The sequence below is a fragment of the Daphnia carinata genome, chromosome 5, assembly GCF_022539665.2.
Source record: "Daphnia carinata strain CSIRO-1 chromosome 5, CSIRO_AGI_Dcar_HiC_V3, whole genome shotgun sequence".
Taxonomy (NCBI): domain Eukaryota; kingdom Metazoa; phylum Arthropoda; class Branchiopoda; order Diplostraca; family Daphniidae; genus Daphnia; species Daphnia carinata.
Genome location: NC_081335.1, coordinates 6,712,792 through 6,734,580, shown reverse-complemented (window position 1 = coordinate 6,734,580; position 21,789 = coordinate 6,712,792). Strand labels below are relative to the sequence as shown.

At 35.3% G+C, this 21,789-nt stretch overlaps 1 protein-coding gene across 1 annotated transcript; it reads left to right on the top strand.

Moving 5' to 3' along the window:
* Positions 1-1,692: 1,692 nt before the first annotated feature.
* On the top strand, positions 1,693-16,203 carry LOC130703010 (sialate:O-sulfotransferase 1-like). The gene is made up of 5 exons (XM_057524631.1): positions 1,693-2,029; positions 3,328-3,478; positions 3,560-3,684; positions 9,389-9,771; positions 16,068-16,203. The coding sequence occupies exons 1-5, from the start codon at positions 1,796-1,798 to the stop codon at positions 16,201-16,203; spliced, it is 1,029 nt and encodes a 342-aa protein (XP_057380614.1). The 5' UTR covers positions 1,693-1,795.
* Positions 16,204-21,789: the final 5,586 nt, after the last annotated feature.

Sequence of the window (21,789 nt, the reverse complement as noted above, 5' to 3'; positions counted from 1 at the left end):
TAACGATTCTGTATTTGAACATTGAAGAGACTAGTCTAGAATCGGGTGCGTATGTTTCTATTAATCCCCGTCTGGGTCAGGGATAGAGAAGTGAGAAGAAGCTTCTTATTGTTCGGTATATGCCGCATCCGTCACACCCTTGATTTCACTATTAATTTTCGTTAGCGCTTTTTGTACCCAAAAATAGTACACGGTTCTGCTCAGTGAGTACTTCAGTGAAATATCGGGTGCTCATAAAGTGTGCATTTAAACCCAAAAATTATTTGACACCAATGTACCACCGTGTTCAGGTAAAAACAATTATATTTTTGGCCAAGCTTTGATTGTTTCTTTAATGTTCCAGCCTCATCGATGAATGAAACAACCAGTTCAAGCCATGGTGGTGATTAACTTTATGCATTTCCAAACTAATATTTATTATATTAATATTTATTACATGAGTGAAATGGAGGTCTACCAAGAGTACAAAGAGACAAAAACACAGTAGGCAGTTCGTTGCCAGAGGTTAATGTGATATGCTCATCAAAACATTTAGGTAATTATATTTTCATATACAAACATTCACAACTAATCTTCTTTAATTACACATCTAGTGCATGATAGATGAAGAAGGTCTACTTAATGATACCAGTGACAGCAGCACTGGCAGTTCATCAGCAAAGGTTGTTGCAATGTATGTCCGAATCCGCTCTTTTACACTACATTGAAAGGACAGATGTTATTCACAGTCTCACAAATCTGGGCAAATATGAAAATTCTGTGTACTAAATATTTTTGGGCGTAGTTAACTGATAAAAATTATAACTGTCTTAACAGTAGTTGCGATCGCCGTGAGGAAGTTTCATTTGCACGACATTTCTACAATTTAAAGGTATTTAGTTTAGATATTTAATATACAGTCGTGGCTGTTGATTTCTTTACGTGTAGCTCATATACCCACGTTTTTACTATGTATTTGCGGATGGCATGAAGCTACGGCATGTAGAGGTTGATACCTTATTTGATCGATTTTTTTCCTTTTTAAACCCCTTATCCCTCCGTCCCTATTTACTGAATTTTTCCTGTAACATCAATTACTATTTTACTCCAATTTGACATTTGGTTACGGTAAACAGTTTGAAGTATGCAAAATAAACCTGTTTAATTTTAAAACTATTAAGCACTATGGAATTTACTTTTAGTGTTGCATTTATAAAATTCCTAGCTTATTACGACTAAAACCAAATTCAAAAAGCCGCTTTGTTTTTACCTTTCATAATGGCTAGAAAATTAAATAGGGGGCGGATAGTTGCCTAGGTAACAAGGGATATGACGTAAGGGAATTTACCCAGTACATCATGAGATTTTATATCTATAGTTTTTTTAGACGCACAATGTCTCGGAGCTAATAAGTTTACAAAAATGTCTAGATAAAAGTAGATAATGTTTTACATTTTAAAGACATATTTTCTTAGAGAGTAGCCAATGCCGCTTGGGCGTAACTCAGCTTAGTAATCCAAGATGAGTTTGTAAAAAAATAAGCTTGGAATTATTAGCTTGGAGGAATTTGGAACGATAGCAATCCAAGCTAATTCAAGGCTTGTGGAAGCTTCACGGGACGTTTAGTGTTTCAGTTGCTCCCCCACCCCCTCTCCCTTCAGCCTTTTTATGTACGGTATAGTGCCTTGAAGAAGACAGATGGTTTGACTCTGCTTCATTCTTCTTAGTTAGTTTTCTACTGACTGTGTTCGTCTGAGTCTTTCTCTAGTTAACGCACATCTTAGGGTTTGCTAAAAAAATATTGTTTTTTCACATAATGGAGCAATGCAGGACTACTGTGGCGAAGAATTTAATTTTCCTGTGTTTGGTGATAACTGGTATTTTTTTATCGTGTAAAACTTTTTCAAACGAATTGTCTTCCATTTCTCTTGTCCAACGGATGCAAATAAAAAAACTGAAGAACGGAAAAATGTCCGAGATGCCGAGATTTAATCGACAACCAACTTATCCTTGGAAAGGAGACCTGCAATGTGAACGTTTTTCTGTTCAGGTTAGAAAAAAATAATTATCCATCATGTTTATTTTTACTGTATTGTAATTATATGTATATACTTGATACTCTTAGTTTTATTCTTTACCTTTTGAAGGCATTCCCAAAAAAAAAATGTTCATACCGATGTGATTTATTAGACGTTTTCCCTTCTTTTTAGTTACCTCAAACGACTAATTAAAAAGATTATGGTGTTTATTCTATGGTGTTAGAATTGCGTAGGAATACTGCCACTTGAAGCAGTAGGATTTAGTTACCACGACACATTAATTATGAAACAAATGCGAAATGAATTAAGCAAAAGGGGAGCGTGTTGGCAATCTCATTTTTCGGGAATACAAAAAAATTTTAGTGCAACAAACATTAGGAGTTATAAGTGTCATAATTTTGCATAAAAGTTTACCTATTATCGTAACAAGTATCGGTAAGTTTATAATATGATTTAAATTTATAATTTCGGATAATTGTTAGAGACGACACAACAAAAACAAATTGTTTTACACATTGCGCTACAAACATCGTTCTTGCAACCTTTCAAAACCACAGATTTTTTCCGGTTATTTTATCGGAGCCCATTCCGATGCGTAAACCCCTAAAATCTAGTACTGCATTAGTATTTGTATCACAAATCATAAATACATCTATTTCAAAATTTTCGTAGCCCTCACCACTAATTTGATGGGTTACAAAATTTCCGGGGTCAAACACCCCAAAGATTGGTAACCGTTTTAACAGTGTACTGATAGGAATAGAGTAAGAATAGAATTTCAAAGAAATTGCATTCTATTTTAGAGTTCTTTACTGTCACTGAGCTCAAAAGAAAATGGCACGATACGAAAAAAATTACAACAATGCAACAAAAATAAACTTTTATTAATTAGGAGCAAGATTCGGAGGTTATGTAATATTTTCTGGAAAACTTTTGATACATTAAAAATATATGATTTTACGAAATAAAATTATGCAAAAAATAATCATGGTCATACACGTTGATGTCATCAAGTTAAATTTGCGTATTTATTCGGATATTAGGACGTATGCAAATAAACAAAATCGTAGAAGAATAAGTTACCTACAACCTACTTCCTTTTTTCAGTATTTTTTCCCAATTGACGACCCTAAATTAAGTATGTAGTTTCTGCTTTGCAAGAAACCTTTATTTTAAAATTGTGTAGCAAAAACGACCCAACACTTTCGCTTGCTAATTCTTATTTTTGGTTGCGAAGCCGTTACTTTGATATAGTATAATAGCGTTAAAAAACCTAAATGTTGATTAACTGATTCTATGATAACTGTAGTTGGCGGAGAAGGACAGCCTAATAAAATGGCCCTTAACGTCCTTTCCTGGCAGTGGAGTAACATGGACTCGACAGATGATTGAGGGCATTACTGGATTTTACACCGGTTCTGTCTATTATTCAGACCCCTCTCCAACACTTAATCGAGATGGTTGGTTTAAATTGGCATTAATATTGATAATTAATTGTCCGATGATTAAAAGCCAAGAAATTTTACAACTTTGTTACTAAGGGAATGTGACGGATAACACAGATGACCCACTCTGTGGTTGTACCATTCTCGATAAGGATCACGAAGCAACTGTGCAAGTCGGAAAACAAGGACTGGATGCCTACTTCGAGTTACTCCATCGCTTGGTTGTATTTTTTTGTTCAGTTACGTTTCCCTCCATAACATAACTTCTTTCTAGGAAAGAGGCGTGGAAAGCGTAGACAATAGTTCATTTTTACCAAGATATTTTTCTAAAGCTATTCGCTCCGCAATATTGCGTCTAGAAAAATATAAACAAAATGTCTTTCGATGTAGAGGTAAAATTCCTTTACGCCTTTCCAAATGTTACCTACAGTGTAAAAAAAAAAGTGCGTCAAAAATATGTAGTCAAAACCACCCAAATTTGATTCTTTCAATTAAATAGTTATGAATTATCCAATTTAATTTTAGATAATGGTTACCTGAAACCATTGAAAAGAAATTAAGAATTTTAAGAAATTTATGTTAAGAGAGGGTGGGTCTAGTTGGCCACGTTTCCTTTTTGTCTCAAATTTCTTTAATTTATCAAATTTTGACACCCGGTAAGATGAAAAGAAAGGAAATATAATTAGCTTTCTAAAAATATTTTCTATTTCATCTGTGTTCAGGAATTAACATAAAAATAAACGTTCCAAAAATTAAAAAATGTTTCAACTAGCCCCACTAACGGAGTAAACTGGTAGTAGTGGTAGCGGGGTATGTATACCCCTTGTGTTTCAAATGGGAATTCTTGTCAAACATTAATGTTGAAAACACTATAAAACAATATTACAATAAGTAAAGTAAATTTTATTTTTATAATGAATGACTTTTCAAAGTTCAAAAAAGCAAAGTTTACTTTACTTTTGGGTGACGGCTTTCGTCGGTTAAGGGGCAACTAATATTGATCGGAGTTTGCTATATTCGTAAAGGAATCTTTGGTTAACTGTTCGTAAAAATCCATCGAAAATCGATTGGTTGATGATTTTTTTTTGGTTATTGTGTACGAAAATCAGTGGGTGATAATGATCTTGGCTGGTTTTAAATTTTGCTTACAAAGCTTCCATTAGAGGCCCTCACGTAATAGGAAAGTCTACCTAGCTTACTGCAGTAGCATATTTCGAGGGCTTTGAGTTTTTTTACTTTATGCTTTTTAGGTATGCTAAAAAATTATTACAGACATGTTCCCTCTTATCCTGCGAAGGGGGGGAGGTCTAACAAAAATGCAGTATAGGGCGTGGTTGGAACAAAAAACTCTTTTTTGTTCCCCACGATGACAAAAATCGTCTAACTAAGCTAAAATGTATATAGATTTGTAGCCAATTATCTTAGCTACATAAAAATAATTTTTTTTGGTGTGGTTCGGCTCAGTTGAACATCTGTAATGGGTAAAAAACTGGAGGTACCCCAAGATGTTTCAATTGCCAATCCTTCTGGGCAATTGAAACAGGGCGTCTGGGCAATTTTAACGTGGATTTTCCCATAAGGAAGCTCCCATTTTTATGAAGAAACCAAAATGACGATATCTCAGCATCTGGGATACGTATTTTGGTGAAATTTTTACAGTAATACAAACAATTTTAATCTTTATTTTTTGAGATATTTTATAACTTTATGTAGTAACTAAAGATTATTTAATGAATTTCGGTAGTTTCGGCTAATACGCTGCATAGGGCTATAACACCGTTACCAGACTACAGTAAGGGGTCTCGCATACAGAAATCGCATTGGAAAACGGTGTTCCAATTGCCCCTAGCATGGGTCTTTACGGAGTTTTAATGTTTATAGGATATAGAAACGAGCTAGGAAATAAATCATGTAATCAGTTTATAGATAAATGAATTAGGAATGATTTAAGACCTTTTTTTATAATTTCGTCTATCGTTTAAGGGGTTAAAATGAAAAAGTTGTCTACGCAAAAACTAGAAATGGGCCGTAAAAAAACATTTTTTTGGGATAACTCGAAAACTTTTTGAGTCTAAAGCTTCTAATTTTTTCTAAAAATTAACAATACTAATTCCTATTATCTCAAATTTTTTGAACAAAATCCCTATCATACTTCGAGTGGTATAACTTTTGTTTTAATTGCCTAGCGTTCCAATTGCAGCCTACCTCCTCCACGCTATTTTTCCCAAACATTTTTCATATCCCCTGGGGCATTAGAAATATGTATCTACGCTTGAACTACCTAAACCAACTTATGGTGGTTTAGCGCCAAACCTGCCCTATCTCTATTTTTTTAAATAAATTATTTATTTATTTTGCCCGCCGAATGGCTTTTTCAGAATAAATCAATGTTCCCTTTTTTTACAGGATACTGTACCCCAAACTAAGCAAATGTTACCAAATATAGGTTTTTTTCCTAAAATGAAATTTAATCTTACCTAAAATAGGTAGTAATTTTTTACAGCGTGTATTAAAAAGAATGGGACTGCTTTTGCTTAACCATAGACAACTGCTGAGACCGGGCATACCTATGTTTATGCCCTAGCATCGTTATACTGAGCCAAAGCCTGGCTCTAATGCTTAAGACCCTGCAAAAAGCTCTGTCACATCTATTCTGCACGCTCTAAAGTTGTGCAAAAATATAGAAAGATTCGGAATTTTAAGTTCGTTCTTTGACATAATTTACTGTGTATTTTCCAAGGAGGTGTGAGAGCTGGAAGGAAATCATCGTAAAAAATTAATTTACCCTACAAAAACACATAAGTGAACCTAATTATTTTTTTACGAATTCTAAGAAATCTTTTAAGCAATAGGATCTGTAAGTTTAAAATTTTTTTAAAGTTATAGTTTTGTGACTAGTAACGTTGGGTCCGTCCAGGGCCGGGGTAAAGGTGGCGCTAGCGTATCCTTACGCTATTTCTAAAAAAATCGTTCCACTCCATTTTTTCGCCCGTCTACTTTTAATTTTTTTCACAATCAAGAGTTCCCCTTTCTTGCCCGCCAACTCACTCACTGTTTCTGCCCTTCCATCCCCTCACTTTCACTGCCTGTCAATAAAACAGCTGAAGTTGCCCGTCGACCCCGTCTCTGCCCGTCAAGCCAACCTTTGCCCATGAAACCACTCTTTGCACGTCGACCCCCTCGCTGCCCGCAAAAATGCCTGCTGTAGGGGCACATGTACCTTTTTTTGCATTTGCCCTCCCTTTCGTCACAGTCTCTGCCCGTTAAAACCCCCGCTATAGTTGTCCGTCCACTCACTTTTTCCTTCTGCCCGTCAACCTACTATGTCTGCCAAGAAACCCGCCGTTGTTGCCCGACGACCCCCTGTCTGCCCGCCGGCCCACTTTCTAACCGTCGACCCGCTAAAACGCATACTGTATGGCGCATCGACCTTTTGTTTGCATTTGCCCGTCTTCTGTCACAATTTCAGCCCGTCAAAATGACCGTTTATTTGCCCGTCCATCTACTCTTTGCCTCTACCCGTCTTACCTTGTACAGTCTATACCCATCGTCCCATTTACTGTGCGCCAAAAATGCTCCTTTTAGTTGCCAGTCCACCCAGGCTTTACCTCTGCCCGTCTTACATCCCACAGTTTTGCCCGTCACGCCAATCTTTATTTCCTATTTAACGCACCCACTATCCGTTCCCGTAGGCTTACGTGCTGTTGCCCACCCGTTATACGCAATACTGGAAAGAACTGAAAAGTAGCTTAAATCCACATTTCCAGCCACATTCTAGTTTTTCAAATCCCCATCCCGCCGAATCACTGCAGCCGGCGGCGGTCTAAACCATTTTTCAGGTAGTCCAATCACAGCAAAAGCACAGTGTGACAGACAAACAAACATCATTACAACTGATGATAACAAAAAATACGCAACTGTATGCCACATCGTGGTAAATTTTTAATTAATGTTAAGACAAAAAGTTTAGTAAACATTGCGGAGTGGTTGGGGGTAAGAAATAAAAACATCGAACAACTTAGGTATTTCAATCTCTGCCAGAGATTTATCGCTGATAAATTTTTTAACTACACGTAAATAAACTTGCAGCCACAATTGTAACATAACATTTAATAGTATTAATTAAATAAAGTTTTACTAGCGGAAAGAATATTGGGGAAGCACTTAGAGTATTTTTGATCCCCCCAAGTAAAATATTGATTAAATTCCACCAAATAATATATAGTTGAGCGGCAAAGTATTTTAACTTCATAACAGTATTTTTTTAATGCGAAGTTAGAAAAAGATTAGTGCCTACAAACTCTATAAAATTAAAAACACCTAAAATTTTGAAAACGCAAAAATTTCGAGGCAACTGAAACACATCGTCGGGGGTAAATGAAACGTGGCTCTCCCAATAAGCGTGCTCCCCAACGCAGTCAGCAAGGTGGTGAGAATGAAGCGCGATTTTGAGCGCGTTCGCAGAAACGGTGATTAAAACAAGTATGTTTCAATTGTGCCAAATAGGAGGGTATCCCCTAAATGAATCCTCTTCTATAAATAAATAAAACTAAAAAAAAAATATATTGTAATGAACGTGTAATAATATGAACGTAGATACATTTAGTAATATTCACAGTAATTTATTCTAGCAGTTAGTTGGTAAAAGTGAAAAAATAAAACGGGAAAAAGACGTGGCGTCAACATTTCATTTTTTGAAAATAATTTAAAAATGATAGCCCCTGATTTGAATTTTTCTGAAACTCACAGTTTGAATTTCTGTTGCTCCAAACTTTGTCAAAGCTCTGCGTTTTATACTGTAGATTTACAGCTAGATATTTTGTTTCAAATGCTCAAATGCTCGACGCTTCCATTGCCCGATCCCCTCATTAATTTTAAATTTCCCCTTTCACTTATGTATGTTTGTATGCTTCTTACCTTTAATTAGTTGTAGGCCGAAGTTTTTACATTCGTAGCATTTTATCATACCACCTTTCCACCCTGAAAGCAGGATATCATTCTTCCATTGTTGCCACATTGACGATACATGGTATCCAATGAAAATATTTCCGGAAGTTTTTTAAAAGAAATTTTGACATTTAATTTTTTGTGCAATGATTAACTTGGTGAACATTGGAGTTCCTCGTTTGATCTAATAAAGTTTAAATGAAGTATCTATGTGGATGTTTAGGTTAGAAATGGTCAAAAAAATACAATGTTTGGTATATTTCTAAACGTGGTTTTAACTAAAAAGAAATTCTTATTACGCCAACTAGAATACCTATAGCTACTTATAAGCTAGCTATCTCGAACGAATTTATCATACTTAATTTCGTCGTATTTATCTATTTTAGGTTAAGATTTTTATTAGTCTAAGTGGGAACGTAAGAATTAAGTGTGAAGGTCCCTAAATCAGCTTTGGGTGCAAAATACTTTACTTGCAGATTTCAGAGGAATTTTTTCAAAACATACAGTAGGCATAGCCTGTGTAAATTTTTCCTTATTCTGTTTGCTGTCAACAGAATAATAAAATAAACCTCAGCCCTAATTGCAAGGGCTTTGAAAGTTATGAAATTGAAGTAAACAAATTTGGTGTAATACAGGAGTTTTTAATGAAAAAGAACCGTCGCATAATGAAGGTGTCTTGGATTTTCGAAAAAGTGAAACAGAAGGAGTTATGTTTTGTTTCATTTCTTTTTTTCCCTCGGAACCCAACTGCACGGATATTGGGAGAGATAATTAAGATCTGTAAACTACCACCTCTTTTTCTGTACAAATTGTTCGCAAATTATTTTTAATATGCAAAGAAAAGGCGCTTGACGAAATTGCCCGTACATTTTTTTCGTCACTTTTTAAAGAGATTTATACCGGCGTGTTTATCCCATTAATTGTTTTTATACCATTGATGGTAATATTCACCCAATTTAATCATGATTATTTCCACAGGGTCATGCTGGAATTGTGCACCAGCAGTATGACAGAAGAGGTGTGCTATTGCTGAGAAACCCAATGGACGTTATATTTTCTTTTCGTAATTGGCAACTTGCTGGTAAGACCGGTAATGCTTCGCCTGATGCTTTTAAGGGACCAGAATGGGAAGAAATCATAGACTACGTGGCTTATGCCTGGGCTGATCATGCTATTCGCTGGATAGAGCAAATCGATCAAGGAACTGTATTGTTTTACGAACGACTGTTAGGCAAAACGGCAGAAAACGAGCTTCGGCGACTTCTGAACATTATTGGTTTCAAACCTATCGATTCTGATAGAATGAAATGTGCTTTGTCTCATCGAAATCGAACTGACCATAAACGGCATATAAAAAACAAGTAGGTATTTATAAAGAACAATATAATACGAATTGACATTTTTTAGGAAGGGATAAATATTTTTAAGACATTGTTTGCACACCTAATTCAGTCGTTAAGTTAAGTGATTTACGTTGTAGCATTTACCATTTTGAAACTTCGCAGCGTCTACCATTTTACAAATGAATTTTCGTAATTTGTTTGTATATTTCTTGACTTCTATTGGTCATAAAATCTGAAATTAAACAAGATCAGGTTAAATACCTGAACTAATTGCAGAATGGAAAAAATGTTAACTGTTGTGGAGGTCTAGTATACTACTATAGGGCTATTATAGTTTCTTGTCGATCAAAATAAGTGAAATGTAAATTAGTGTAATTGTAAATTCTTGTAAATGTACGTTTCTCTAAATATTTTTCGAAGGAGTCAACTACAGAACGAAAAATCTATCCTTGTTGTTCAAACTTAAATAAAGGCTGGTCAACTGATTTTTCTGATATCATTCTTAATCAACCTTGCCAATAAAGAGAGCGCAAATTGACGATAAGCAAGAGGTAGAAGATAATCCTAGGTAAAAGAACAATGAGTGTCAAAGATACTACTATAGCCCCGAAAAAGTTGTATTAATATGCACAATAAAATTTTCGTAGTTTTGACCTGAAGAAATTTTCGTTCTTCAGTCAAAAATTTAGTGGTAAAACCACTTTTCTAAAAACGACTTGGGTTACACGCCATTCGAACCTCAGAATAATAATGTCCTAAGCTAAATGCCTACTCCTATGCCTCATATGATACATTTACGATCATCAATTTTTTTATATACAAATATGATTGGAGTTGTGATCGAAACATTTTCAGGAACTTCCGATAGATTTCGTAACTCTGAATTTAACGTGCTAAAGCTTTGTTTTAAACTTTTCCTAAATCATATACAGCAGCATTTACATTGATTTTTTAAAGTTTAATTAACTTATTATGACGGATGTTAGACATATAAATTGCTGAAAAAGAATATACTATGACAAATTTTAAGCATGATGGTTCCTCTAATCCATAAATTCGTAGACGAACTTGTGAAAATTAAGAATGAGCCTTCAACTGGACGAATCTAAATTTTTCATTAAGAATGAATTTTGAATTATGAAAATTTTGTGTATTTTTACTTTTGACACTAGCCAACCCTGGAAAATTGTATTTGTTGCGATAGTGATATTTGAGTTTGACCTATTCCACATTTGTTTAGGTTTGTTCCTACAAAAATTTTGGGGTTTATTGAAAAAATAGCAATTAGTAGTAATAAACACGAAAAATGTTTTTTTCTCTCAAAAGTTGTACGGGAACCATTTTTTCGCGTTTGGTAACCACGAGAAAGTTGATACCGAATTAATAACGGCGGTTTTTTTTCTAAGGGTTGAGCCTATCTGCCGAACCACACAATTTTTTTTTTTTGCCTGTTTATTCATTTGCTCTTTTCGCCCATCAAACCCCTCGCTGTTTCTGCCTGCCGACCCACTGTCCTTTTGCCAACCAAGGTATGCCCTGTTTTTGCTCGTGGAGGCCTCTCGCCGTTTTCCTCGTGACATGTTCGTGTAAGTGCCCGTTGATCCCTTCGTCATTATTGTGCCCAACGGCCTGATCGCTGTCTCAGCTAGTCAGGTTAATTATTGTTGTAACAATCCATGTTTCATTCTCCTTTTCTGCCTATCGTACCACTTGCATTCCCTGATGATTGAACTGCTGGCTGTTATTATCCATCGATTGTCTCACCATCTCTACCTGTCGACCCACTCGTTTTTTTGCCCTTAGACCCAATTGCCATTCCCACCCAACGGCCCACTTGCTAGCACTCACTACCCGTCATTTCCTTTGCGGCTTTTGCTCACCATTCCGTTTCCTTTCTCTACTCGTCCACCTCCTTGTTTTTTAGCCAATCGATTCAATTATTTCTGTGCCCTTCAAATCTACTCACTGTCGCTATCAGTTGATCTGCTCGCTTGTTCTGCCGTTGACTCGTTCTCTGTCTCTGTCTCTGCCCATTGACCCAATTGCTATCCCTGCCCGTCAACCTACTCGCTGTCACTGCCCGTTGACCCACATTCGCAATTTTTATTCGCTACTTTGTCCCGTCTTTTTGCTACCATTTGGTAGTGAAATGAAACATGGTTTTCTAAGTTGCACAGTACGTTCCAAAAAATCCGACCACCCTTTTCAAATAGAAATACGCCCTATCGTCAAGCAGGAAAATTGCATAGGATTTTAGATCTAGTTTAAGCATTTAGTAAAATATGGAAATAGCGTATAGTAAAAATTGCAATGGAAATGAGAAATTCGCCCAAAAGGGTGGTACAAGTTGCCGTGAGGCATAGCCGAAAATTTTACTAAGTATTACAAATGCTTGTTTTACTGAGTACAAGAGACAGACTAAGGGATTGGTAGTCTCGTTTCTATGGTAACCAGACATTTGTTTCACATGGACTTGCTCCACCCCAAAAAAGAATACTTAAAAGTTCGCCTATTTAATTTATTTCCTTTAACAGAAAAATTTACAATAACGATTTTTTAAAAAAGATTTTAAACGTCGCCCTAAAGCCATTTGATCTCATCAAAGAAATTAGAGGAGAGAGGAGGGTAGTTGGAACAAAAAACTTATTTTTGTTCCCTACGGGTACAAAAGTCGTCCAACTAAGCTAAACAATGTATAGATTTGTAACCAGTTATCTCAACTACAGAAAAATAACTTTTTTTTTGAGGGCGGGGGGAGGGGGGGTGTTCAGCACACGTGAACATCTGTAATGTGTAAAAAACTGTAGGTCTTCAAGATATTTCAATTGCTAATCCTTCTGGGCACTTGAAACAGGGCGTCTGGGCAATTGGAAAGTGGGTTTTCCCATAAGGAAGCTCCCGTTTTTATAATGAAACTAAAATGACGATATCTCAGAATCTGGGATACGTATTTTGATGAAATTTTTACGAAAATCTAAAAAACTTTATTCTAAATTTTTAAAAAGTATTTTAGAACTTCCTGGAGCAACTAAATATTATTTCATGAATTTTAGTAATTTTCTAAATTAGCTTCATAATAAGTCACTAAAATAGGAAAAGGGTTGCTAATATGAAGATTAAATTTTTATAATAGCATAAATTGCATGTTAAAACATATATCCTAATTGGTATTAATGAAATTACTTGAATTTTACTAATTAATTAGTATAAGAAACGTAACGTTGGCAACAAAGTAAAAGATTTTTTTTTAATGCAGACGATATGTAGAACCCTACTAGCATAGCATATTTATTAAAGTAGAAAATTTTAAAGGCTGTAATTGGCACTTTATCTGCAATGGCTGGAACAATGTTACCAGATTGCAGGAAAGAAGACGCGCTTGGGAAAGGGGGCAATTGATTGATTGATTGGCAACAAGATGTTCCATTTGCCCCTAGCATGGGTCTTCGCGGAAATTAATTGTTTATAGGGTGTAAAAAAAGCTAGGAAAAAAATTATAATTAAAATAAGCAAGAAATGATTCAAGGCCTTTTTTCGTAATGTCTTCATCGTTTAAGGGGTTAAAATGAAAAAATTGTCTGGGCAAAAACTAGAAATGGACCGTTAAAAAAATTTTTTTGGGATAGCTTGAAAACTTTTACAATCTAAAGCCTCTAATTTTTTCTAAAAATAAAAAACCCTAATTCCTGTTATCTAAATTTTTTTAACTAAATCTCTGCCATAGTTCGAGTGGTAGAATTATTTTTTAAATTGCCTAGAGTTCCAAATTGTGCCCACACTCCTCTGTTATTGAGTTTCTCCTAGGTCTACCAAAAGCACAGGACCCCCTTAAATAAAAATTAATTTTTTATTTCGCTAAACATTTTAATGGTAAAGACCAATTTTTGTAAACCAACCCTCTCTGTTAATCAGCAACTAAAATCAAAATAAGGGTCAGAACAAGCGGCGCGCATGCCATTATTCAGCAAATTAGTTACTATAAAAACGCGACTTCCGATCCGTTAGTGCATCTCATGCAGACCAGTAGAAAAATAATTGTGTATTTTGTGAAATCATTGCCAATACCTAACGGCGAGGTGTTCCAGCCCACAGTGATATAAGATACGAGCCCACTGATGGGTATCTGCTGTCCGTAGTAATTTCTAAAATGGCTTTTCCCAGTTTTGCCATATGCGTCAATTCCGCCTAAAATACTATGCAATTGTGATATTTGACAATTAAGGGCATTTTTATTACGTGGGTGGTTCTTTTTTTTGTATACTGTGTAGTATCTTACAGAAAAAGAGAACACCGATTTATTCTTAAAAAACCATCTATGGGTAAAATATATTAATTGTTTACTTTTTTAAATTGAAGTATAGATCGGGTTTGGCGCTAAACCACCGTAGGGGAGGTAGGGCATGGTTGGAAGAAAAAACTCATTTTTTTCCCCACGATTACAAAAATCGTCCAATTAAGCTAAAAAATATATAGATATGTAGCCAATTATCTCAGCTACATAAGAATAATTTTTTTGAGGGGGTTTGGCACAGGTAAACATCTCTTATGAGCAAAAAACTTGAGGTAACTCAAGATGTTCCAATTGCCATTCCTCTGGGCAATTGAAACACGGCGTCTGGGCAATTGAAATGTAGGTTTTTCCATAAGGAAGCTCCCATTTTTATGAAGAAACCATTATGACGATATCTCAGCATCTGGGATACGTATTTTGGTGAAATTTTTGCAGTAATACAAACAATTTTAATCTTTATTTTTTGAGATATTTTATAACTTTATGTAGTAACTAAAGATTATTTAATGAATTTCGGTAGTTTCGGCTCATACGCTGCACAGGGCTATAACACCGTTGCCAGACTATAGTAAGGGGGACTCGCATACGGAAATCGCAATTGGAAAACGGTGTTCCAATTGCCCCTAGCGTGGGTCTTTACGGAGTTTTAAGGTTTATAGGATATAAAAACGAGCTAGGAAAAAAATAATGTAATCATTTTATAGAAAAATGAATTAGGAATGATTTAAGACCTTTTTTAATAATTTCGTCTATCGTTTAAAGGGTTAAATAGAAGAAGTTGTCTAGGCAAAAACTACAAATGGACAGTAAAAAAAAAAATTTTGGGAATAACTCGAAAACTTTTAGAGTCTAAAGCTTCAAATTTTTTCTAAAAATATGCAATCCTAATTCCTATTATCTAAAATTTTTTGAACAAAATCCCTATCATACTTCGAGTGGTATAATTTTTGTTTCAATTGCCTAGCGTTCCAATTGTGGCCTACCTCCCCTAAATTGGGTTGGGTAGTTTAAGTCTAGACAACGTTTTCTAATGTCGCAAGGGATATTAATAATGTTTAGGATAAATAGCGTGTACTTTTTTTTGTTAGACCCCCAACGCCCAGGCTGAGCAGAAAAGTGTCTTTATAATCACAGTGCACCTAACGCAATATACAATGATAATAAAACTCAATGTTTTTAGGGGCGTAAGCAGTGTGCATCCGGCTGCAACGTGGGAGACACGCGTTCTAGAGTTACCGAAATTGTAAAATTTATTGGATAATATTGTCCTAGATAATGCCTTAGCCAATTAAATAGGCGAGATGATTGATCAATGGTAAAACAAAATTTTATATTCCTCCATGAAATATCGATAGCATTGTATTTTCACGAGCTATTAGCTCAGCGGTATACTGTTGTCTTCAGGTACAGACTTTGCGGTTCATTCCCGATGTACGACAACTCGAATCTCCATTGTTATCATCGACAGCCAAACGATTTAATATTTAGCTACATTTCTATATGTTTATAATATTGGATCTACTATCAATGTTGAAAAAAAAATTAAAAATTTTCAAATAGATGACAACCACGGTTATAAATAGCCCTGGCTATGCAAAAATATTGTAAAAATGGGACCTAGCTGTAATCACTACGCAAAACTTTTGCGTTTTGGAAAAGAAATCGCAGAAAGGAAAAAACTATTTTTCACGTGAAAAAATAATCTGACAAAAAAACGGAAAATAACATTCGGTTTTTAAAGTTGCCACGCTAAAAATTCCGTTATTGAAAATACTTAATGAAATTTTCTTAATCGCATTATTAAGTGAATAAAGTAACATGAAATATCGATAATGAGTTTATAGACCTATAACTATACTTCCACACTTCCTTCAAAAATCAATGCATCGCGACAGAAGCCCATGATATAGAGTCCCAAAAAATGATGTGTTTGAACATTATTGACACCTTAGTTGCCTAAGTACCTGACCTATCCTTCTGTTACTTAACGTAATACAATAACTACTTATTGTGAATTCTACAGGATGTTGTTGGAACCCAAACATCGGATTAAATTAATGAAATCCATCCACCAAGTGCAGCAAAGCTTGCGACGTAAAGGATGGCCAACCCTTCCGATATACTTGTACGACGTCCACAGCCCCGATGGAAAAATTTAGTTTTTGTATATGAAGCAATTATATAATAATATAAATATATACGAAGTAATTAATAAATGAATATTAATTAACTAATATAAGTACACAATATGATAATCTTTGATTTTACTATGAAAGGTATTTGTGCAATGGACAAAACTGTAAAAAAAAATCGCACTCGATGGAAAATTAGATTCAAATGAAAGTCCCGAGCTAAGTGTGCGTTTCTGCCCAAGGAGTAGTTTAGTGGTCTACATGTAAATTTGTGTGAGTGTGAACAACGGACACATTTTTTTTAGCCTACTGGGTAAAAAAATAATTAAATTGAGCCCAAACGTTAACTCTTTTAGGAGAAAATGGGATAGTTGGCGCGGTGTCATATTACCAAATTTCGTTTTCGAGAACACAATAAAATTGAACGTTTATAAAAATTGGTGACGACACATGTCAGAATTTCGAATCGTTTAAAAGAAATGTTTACCCGAAAGACAAAATGATGCGTGACTAAATAAAAAAGAAAGTTTTGCGGCCTATTAAGATTGTGTTGCATACTTTTTTTGCAACTGTGGGCTTCCCAAATAAATTTTAAATGAAAAAAATGTCATTAATATTTTTCATTCTTTTCTCTTTGAATGCTTGCAATTGATTTTTTAAATTTCTACAATATTAATTACTTTTAAAAAATTTTGAAACACCACCATATGGATTGGCCAATGGGATAGTTAAAATGGGGCATTATGCCTCTATAAATTTTGGCTGTCGTTGTGGTAACGTTACAAATCTCGGTAAGTATCCTTTAGATTGATAGCTGGGTGAAACGGTTAGATACCACAAACGAAAAACTGAGCGTCTTCCGTTTTCATGGAGCCTTTATCAAGAATGCTTCAGTGTCACCAGTGGGACCACACTCTCAGTTTCTGCTTTTTACCTTTTTCCAACATTTCGCCTACCCTGTGTTGTAGCACTGAAAAGATAAGGAATGATAGACAAAACTGTCTGCTTTCGCCGAGTAGAAAATTTATAAGGTATCTACCAGATTTATGCTATATGGTAGAGTGCTAGGAAAGAACTGGTAGACATGAAATCTCAAATACCAGCGAGAAAATGGACGACGGTTGGTAACATTATACTAGGAAAAGCTTGACGTTGGTCGTGACATGTACAGGAGAGAGGAAGTGGCTGGAACAAAAAACTAATTTTTATTCCCTATGAGTACAAAAATCTCCCATCTGGGCTAAAAAATATATTGATTTGTAGTCAGTTATCTCAGCTACTGTACATAAAATAATATTTTTTCTTTTTTTTTTTTTTTTTGGGGGGGGGGGGGGGTCGGTACAGGTGAACATCTGTTACGGGTAAAAAACTGGAGGTACTTCAAGATGTCCAATTGCCAATCCTTCTGGGCAATTGAAACAGGACGTCAAAGGAAGCTCCCGTTTTTATAAAGAAACAAACGTACGTATTTCGATTAAATTTGTACTACAATATAAAAACTTCATTCTACATTTCAAAGATATTTTAGAACTTTCTGTAGCAACAAATTTTTATTTTATAAAACTTTGGTAATTTTCTAAATTAGCTTCATAATAAATCACTAAATGAAGAAACTGTTGCTAATATGAAAACGAAATTTTTGTAATAGCATATATTGCATGTTAGAACATATATCCTAATTGTTATTAATGTAAATAATTGAATTTTACTAATTAAGTAGTTTAACCAACATAGCGTTGCAACGTTGTAAAAAATATGTTTTTATACAGACGGGATGTACAGTATCCTGCACAAAAAGGAGAACATCGATTTAATTTCAAAATGCCATCTGTGGGTAAAATATATTAATTGTTTACCTTTTTTAAATAGGGGTAGGGCTGTTTTGGCGCAAAACCCCTATAAGTTGGGTTGGGTAATTTAAGTCTAGACACCTTTTTCTAATGCCCTAGGTGTTATGAAAAATGTCTGGAAAAAGTAGTGTATACCCTTTTTTTGTTTAACCCCCAACCCCCAGGCCCCAGGCTAAGATGAAAAATATCGAATAAACACATTGTAATTCTCCCGCTTAGGCAGGGTTGGACTATCGCCATAAAAAAAAGTATCGCGATACTACCGGTACTGGCACCGCAATATTTCTTTTCAAAAAGTATTGATACTGGTATCGGAAGCATAAATTGAGGCTAGCGATCCCCATATATTTAACAGATGCGCCATCTATAAGCTGAATATATTACTACAATTTCTGTCAACAGAGGGCTCTAGTATAAAGTTAGAATGCTCTAGTCCTCACAGTGCGTCTTCTGCTGCGGGTTATTTCGTGTCGTTGCGTCGTCTTTCTTTGGACATCCATCAAGTAGTGTTTCGAGATTGACGAAATACTCTTCATTAAAATCGATGCTTATTAAATACAACGCACCACTGCCTTCGTCAACCTAAGTCGCAAGGCTTTTCAGTGTCAGAGGAAGCATTTTCCGCCCAATGAGGAATCGTCTTTCCGATACAAATTTAGAAAAAATTTAAAAGAAAAAATAAAATAAAATAAATGCAAAAATTTTATATTACTGTAATTTTATTGTTGGTAAGCCGATAAAACGAAGTCCCAATAAAACTGTGATATCCCCACACAGCACAACTGGCTCCTAGGTACCTCCTCAGAGCATCCTGCTATCCTCCCCAGTCTTTCCCATAACCGTCCTCGATTCCTCTTACAAGCTTCTTTTTGGTTACCTGGTAGCTGCCTGACAGGCTCCTCAGTCCCTCTTGCATCATCCTCAGGTAGTACTAATAACCTCCCAAGGTATTAGCATATAGAATAGAACCAATACAGAATCAATTATAGAACCAAGCATTTTAATGTAAATAAAATAAAAAAGGAATGTTAAAGGACAGTATATTATTTGAAATAGCTGATTCTAATTCAAAAGCTTGATCTTCCATTGAAATTGGCGATGAAATAGGACTGACTTAAAACATTTTAGGTCAGCCCTATTTTACCAAGGCATTAGTCCTATTCCTAATTAGAGATAAGAGTATTTTTCAAAAATTGTTCCAAATGGAACTATGAGCCTCCAATCCGGTAGGCAGAATATTGCGTAAAAAAAAAACGTCGGTTTATATGCATTTTCCTTTTTAAAACATCGGTGGTGTTTACTAACTACTTAAATGGTTCACAAAACCTTTTTTTCCCATGCTATTTTAATTAAAATTACAGGAGAACATGAACTATATTGTATTTAATAGAGTTCATTTCACAAAATACTATTAGAGCAAAATCAGAAATATTTATTACTTATATTGCACTTTATAGTGGTCACAACAAACTTTTCGAATTTCATAAATTTTTTACTACTTTATCACATTACTTTATTTCATAAATATTTCATACTACTATCGTTACGTAATTCTAAATTTCTAATTTTTAATTCTAATTTGAAATGGTAAACCCCAAAATTTACATTATCTAACAATTCTACTTGAGCCAAATGTTTTTGCGATACTTTAAAACTCACGAGTCTTACTTTCATGGAGGGACCTCCTAAAGCACTCCTGAGCATATCACCAACAATTTCTTGAATTGAAAATACTGGCATGTTTCTCCACAACTTTCCAGCGTCTTGTGGCCCTCCTCAGTACATCTCAACGGTATGTTTGATGCGCTGGGGAGGCTAAGAGCCTTTTAGGAGGTTCCCAGGAAGGGGATGTGCCGTGTGGGTCTGAATTTTCGATTAAGGCCATCAATCGAAAAATGTTCTTAGTAATAACTTTTACTCCTAGATGGCGTTTAGAAAGTAAATTACTTTCGCGATAATCGTGATAACGATACTTTTTCAAAGTATCGCTTCCAACCCTGCGCTTAGGTCATTATAAACTTCAAAGCGCTGGAGAAAAATTTTCACCTTACATCGGGATTGAACCACTGCAATCCGTATCCAAATTCTATCCTATGTCATTAAACTATTACTCTTGCTTATAATTGTTTATACTTTCGGTTATTCTATGTGGAGGATGTATGCGAAAAAAAGCTGTGCTATATGCTGCCGATTTGTGTTGTTATGGGGCGTAAGCGGTGTGTGTTGGATTGCGACACGGGAGGTCGGTATTCAAGGCTTCACATAGATGATTACTTTTATACATCATGTCGTTCACAAAAATGGTTTGTAAATGATATAACTTTAAAAAAGTAAAAATAATTTTCTTTTCTGCCTCCATGAAATAAATTATTTTATATAATACAGTACCCGCCCTTATTATCCGAACACCGAGGGTTTTGGGGACTTTTTAACATGTTGTCTTATGGCGATAGGGGTCCTTGCGCAAACGTAAAAAAGGGCTAGTAAAAATGACGACAAAAGAAATATAATTTTTTCCTGATGTTAATGAAATAATGCGCTATCCAGCAATATTTTTTAAAATTTTCTATCTATAGGACTTTCTGACTAGCACGCTAGTCATCAAATATCCGAACAGTGCGTATCTTATGGGATGCCTAATGGCACTACGTCATTTTTTGGAAATTTTTTTGTTGTACAAGGAGGTGTTTTCTAGACCCCGCAATTACAGTAACCGATAGGATATTTATTGAACTCTATCTCTTTTTAGTGCTATAACTTAATATTGATTACATTAGGAAAGGGAATTTTTTAAAGTGAAGACGGTGCTAGTTTTTCCGCGTCAAAAACAGTTAACCTTACTCCCACTTGAGCCGCTGAATTCGCAAGGTTTTTTTTTTGGTGGGAAACTCATTCGCATGGTTTTCAAAACTAAAACAAATTAAAATCCTCTTTTCTTCTATTTAGTTTTTATTTTGATGACTTCTTGCAAAAAATATTTAGTTTTAGATGTGTATCGCTAACGAGAGGTGCAAAAATGCCAACGCGCAGGACGGAATTATCAGTTAATGAAAGTGGAAAAATTGTTACTATGCGTGGTAATGGCTCTTCGTTTAGAGCCATTGCGAGAGTTATTTGTTGTAGTTTCAGTACAGCACATAACACAATCCGCCGTTTTTCCGAAACCAATTGCAATTTGAATCGACCGGGGCGTGGAAGATACAGTGGATTAAAGTGAGCGTGACAAAAGATGTATCGTGTCTCTTTCTTCAAAGAAACTGCCACTGAAATCACGCAAGAATTCAATTCAGTGAGGAAAAACCTAGTGTCGAAAACAGCCATTCGAAAAGTGCTACAAAAATTTTGGATGAACGGAAGGGTTGGGTGTAAAAGGCCTTTGCTTCGCAAGGCTAATATAACTAAGCGTTTGCGTTTTGCTCAACAGCATCTTTCGTGGAGAAGAGCAGATTTGGCTACGGTACTAACAGCACGCAGAATATGTTCTAACGCCAATTTATGAAAATTCCTATTAGGTTTTATTTACCGATGAAAGCAAATTCTGCCTTTTCGGTAGCAACAGTCGGATTTATGTTCGACGGATGGCCGGAGAGCGATACAGCAAGCATTGTATTATACCTACCGTCAAACACGTGGGGGCTCTATTTTGGTATGGGGCGGTATGTGCGCAAATGGCGTATCAGTCCTAAAAAAAAAGTAGACGGAATTATGGACAAAAAGGCCTACCATAATATCCTTATCCATCAGGCTATTCCAGCAGGGCTTT

What these genes read in the sequence shown, in the direction of transcription:
- LOC130703010 (XM_057524631.1), top strand. Translation starts at nt 1,796, where the DNA reads ATGGAGCAATGCAGGACTACTGTGGCGAAGAATTTAATTTTCCTGTGT. An exon ending in GTGAACGTTTTTCTGTTCAG is followed by an intron (nt 2,030 to 3,327) that starts GTTAGAAAAAAA and finishes TGATAACTGTAG; the next exon opens with TTGGCGGAGAAGGACAGCCT. An exon ending in TCGAGTTACTCCATCGCTTG is followed by an intron (nt 3,685 to 9,388) that starts GTTGTATTTTTT and finishes TTATTTCCACAG; the next exon opens with GGTCATGCTGGAATTGTGCA.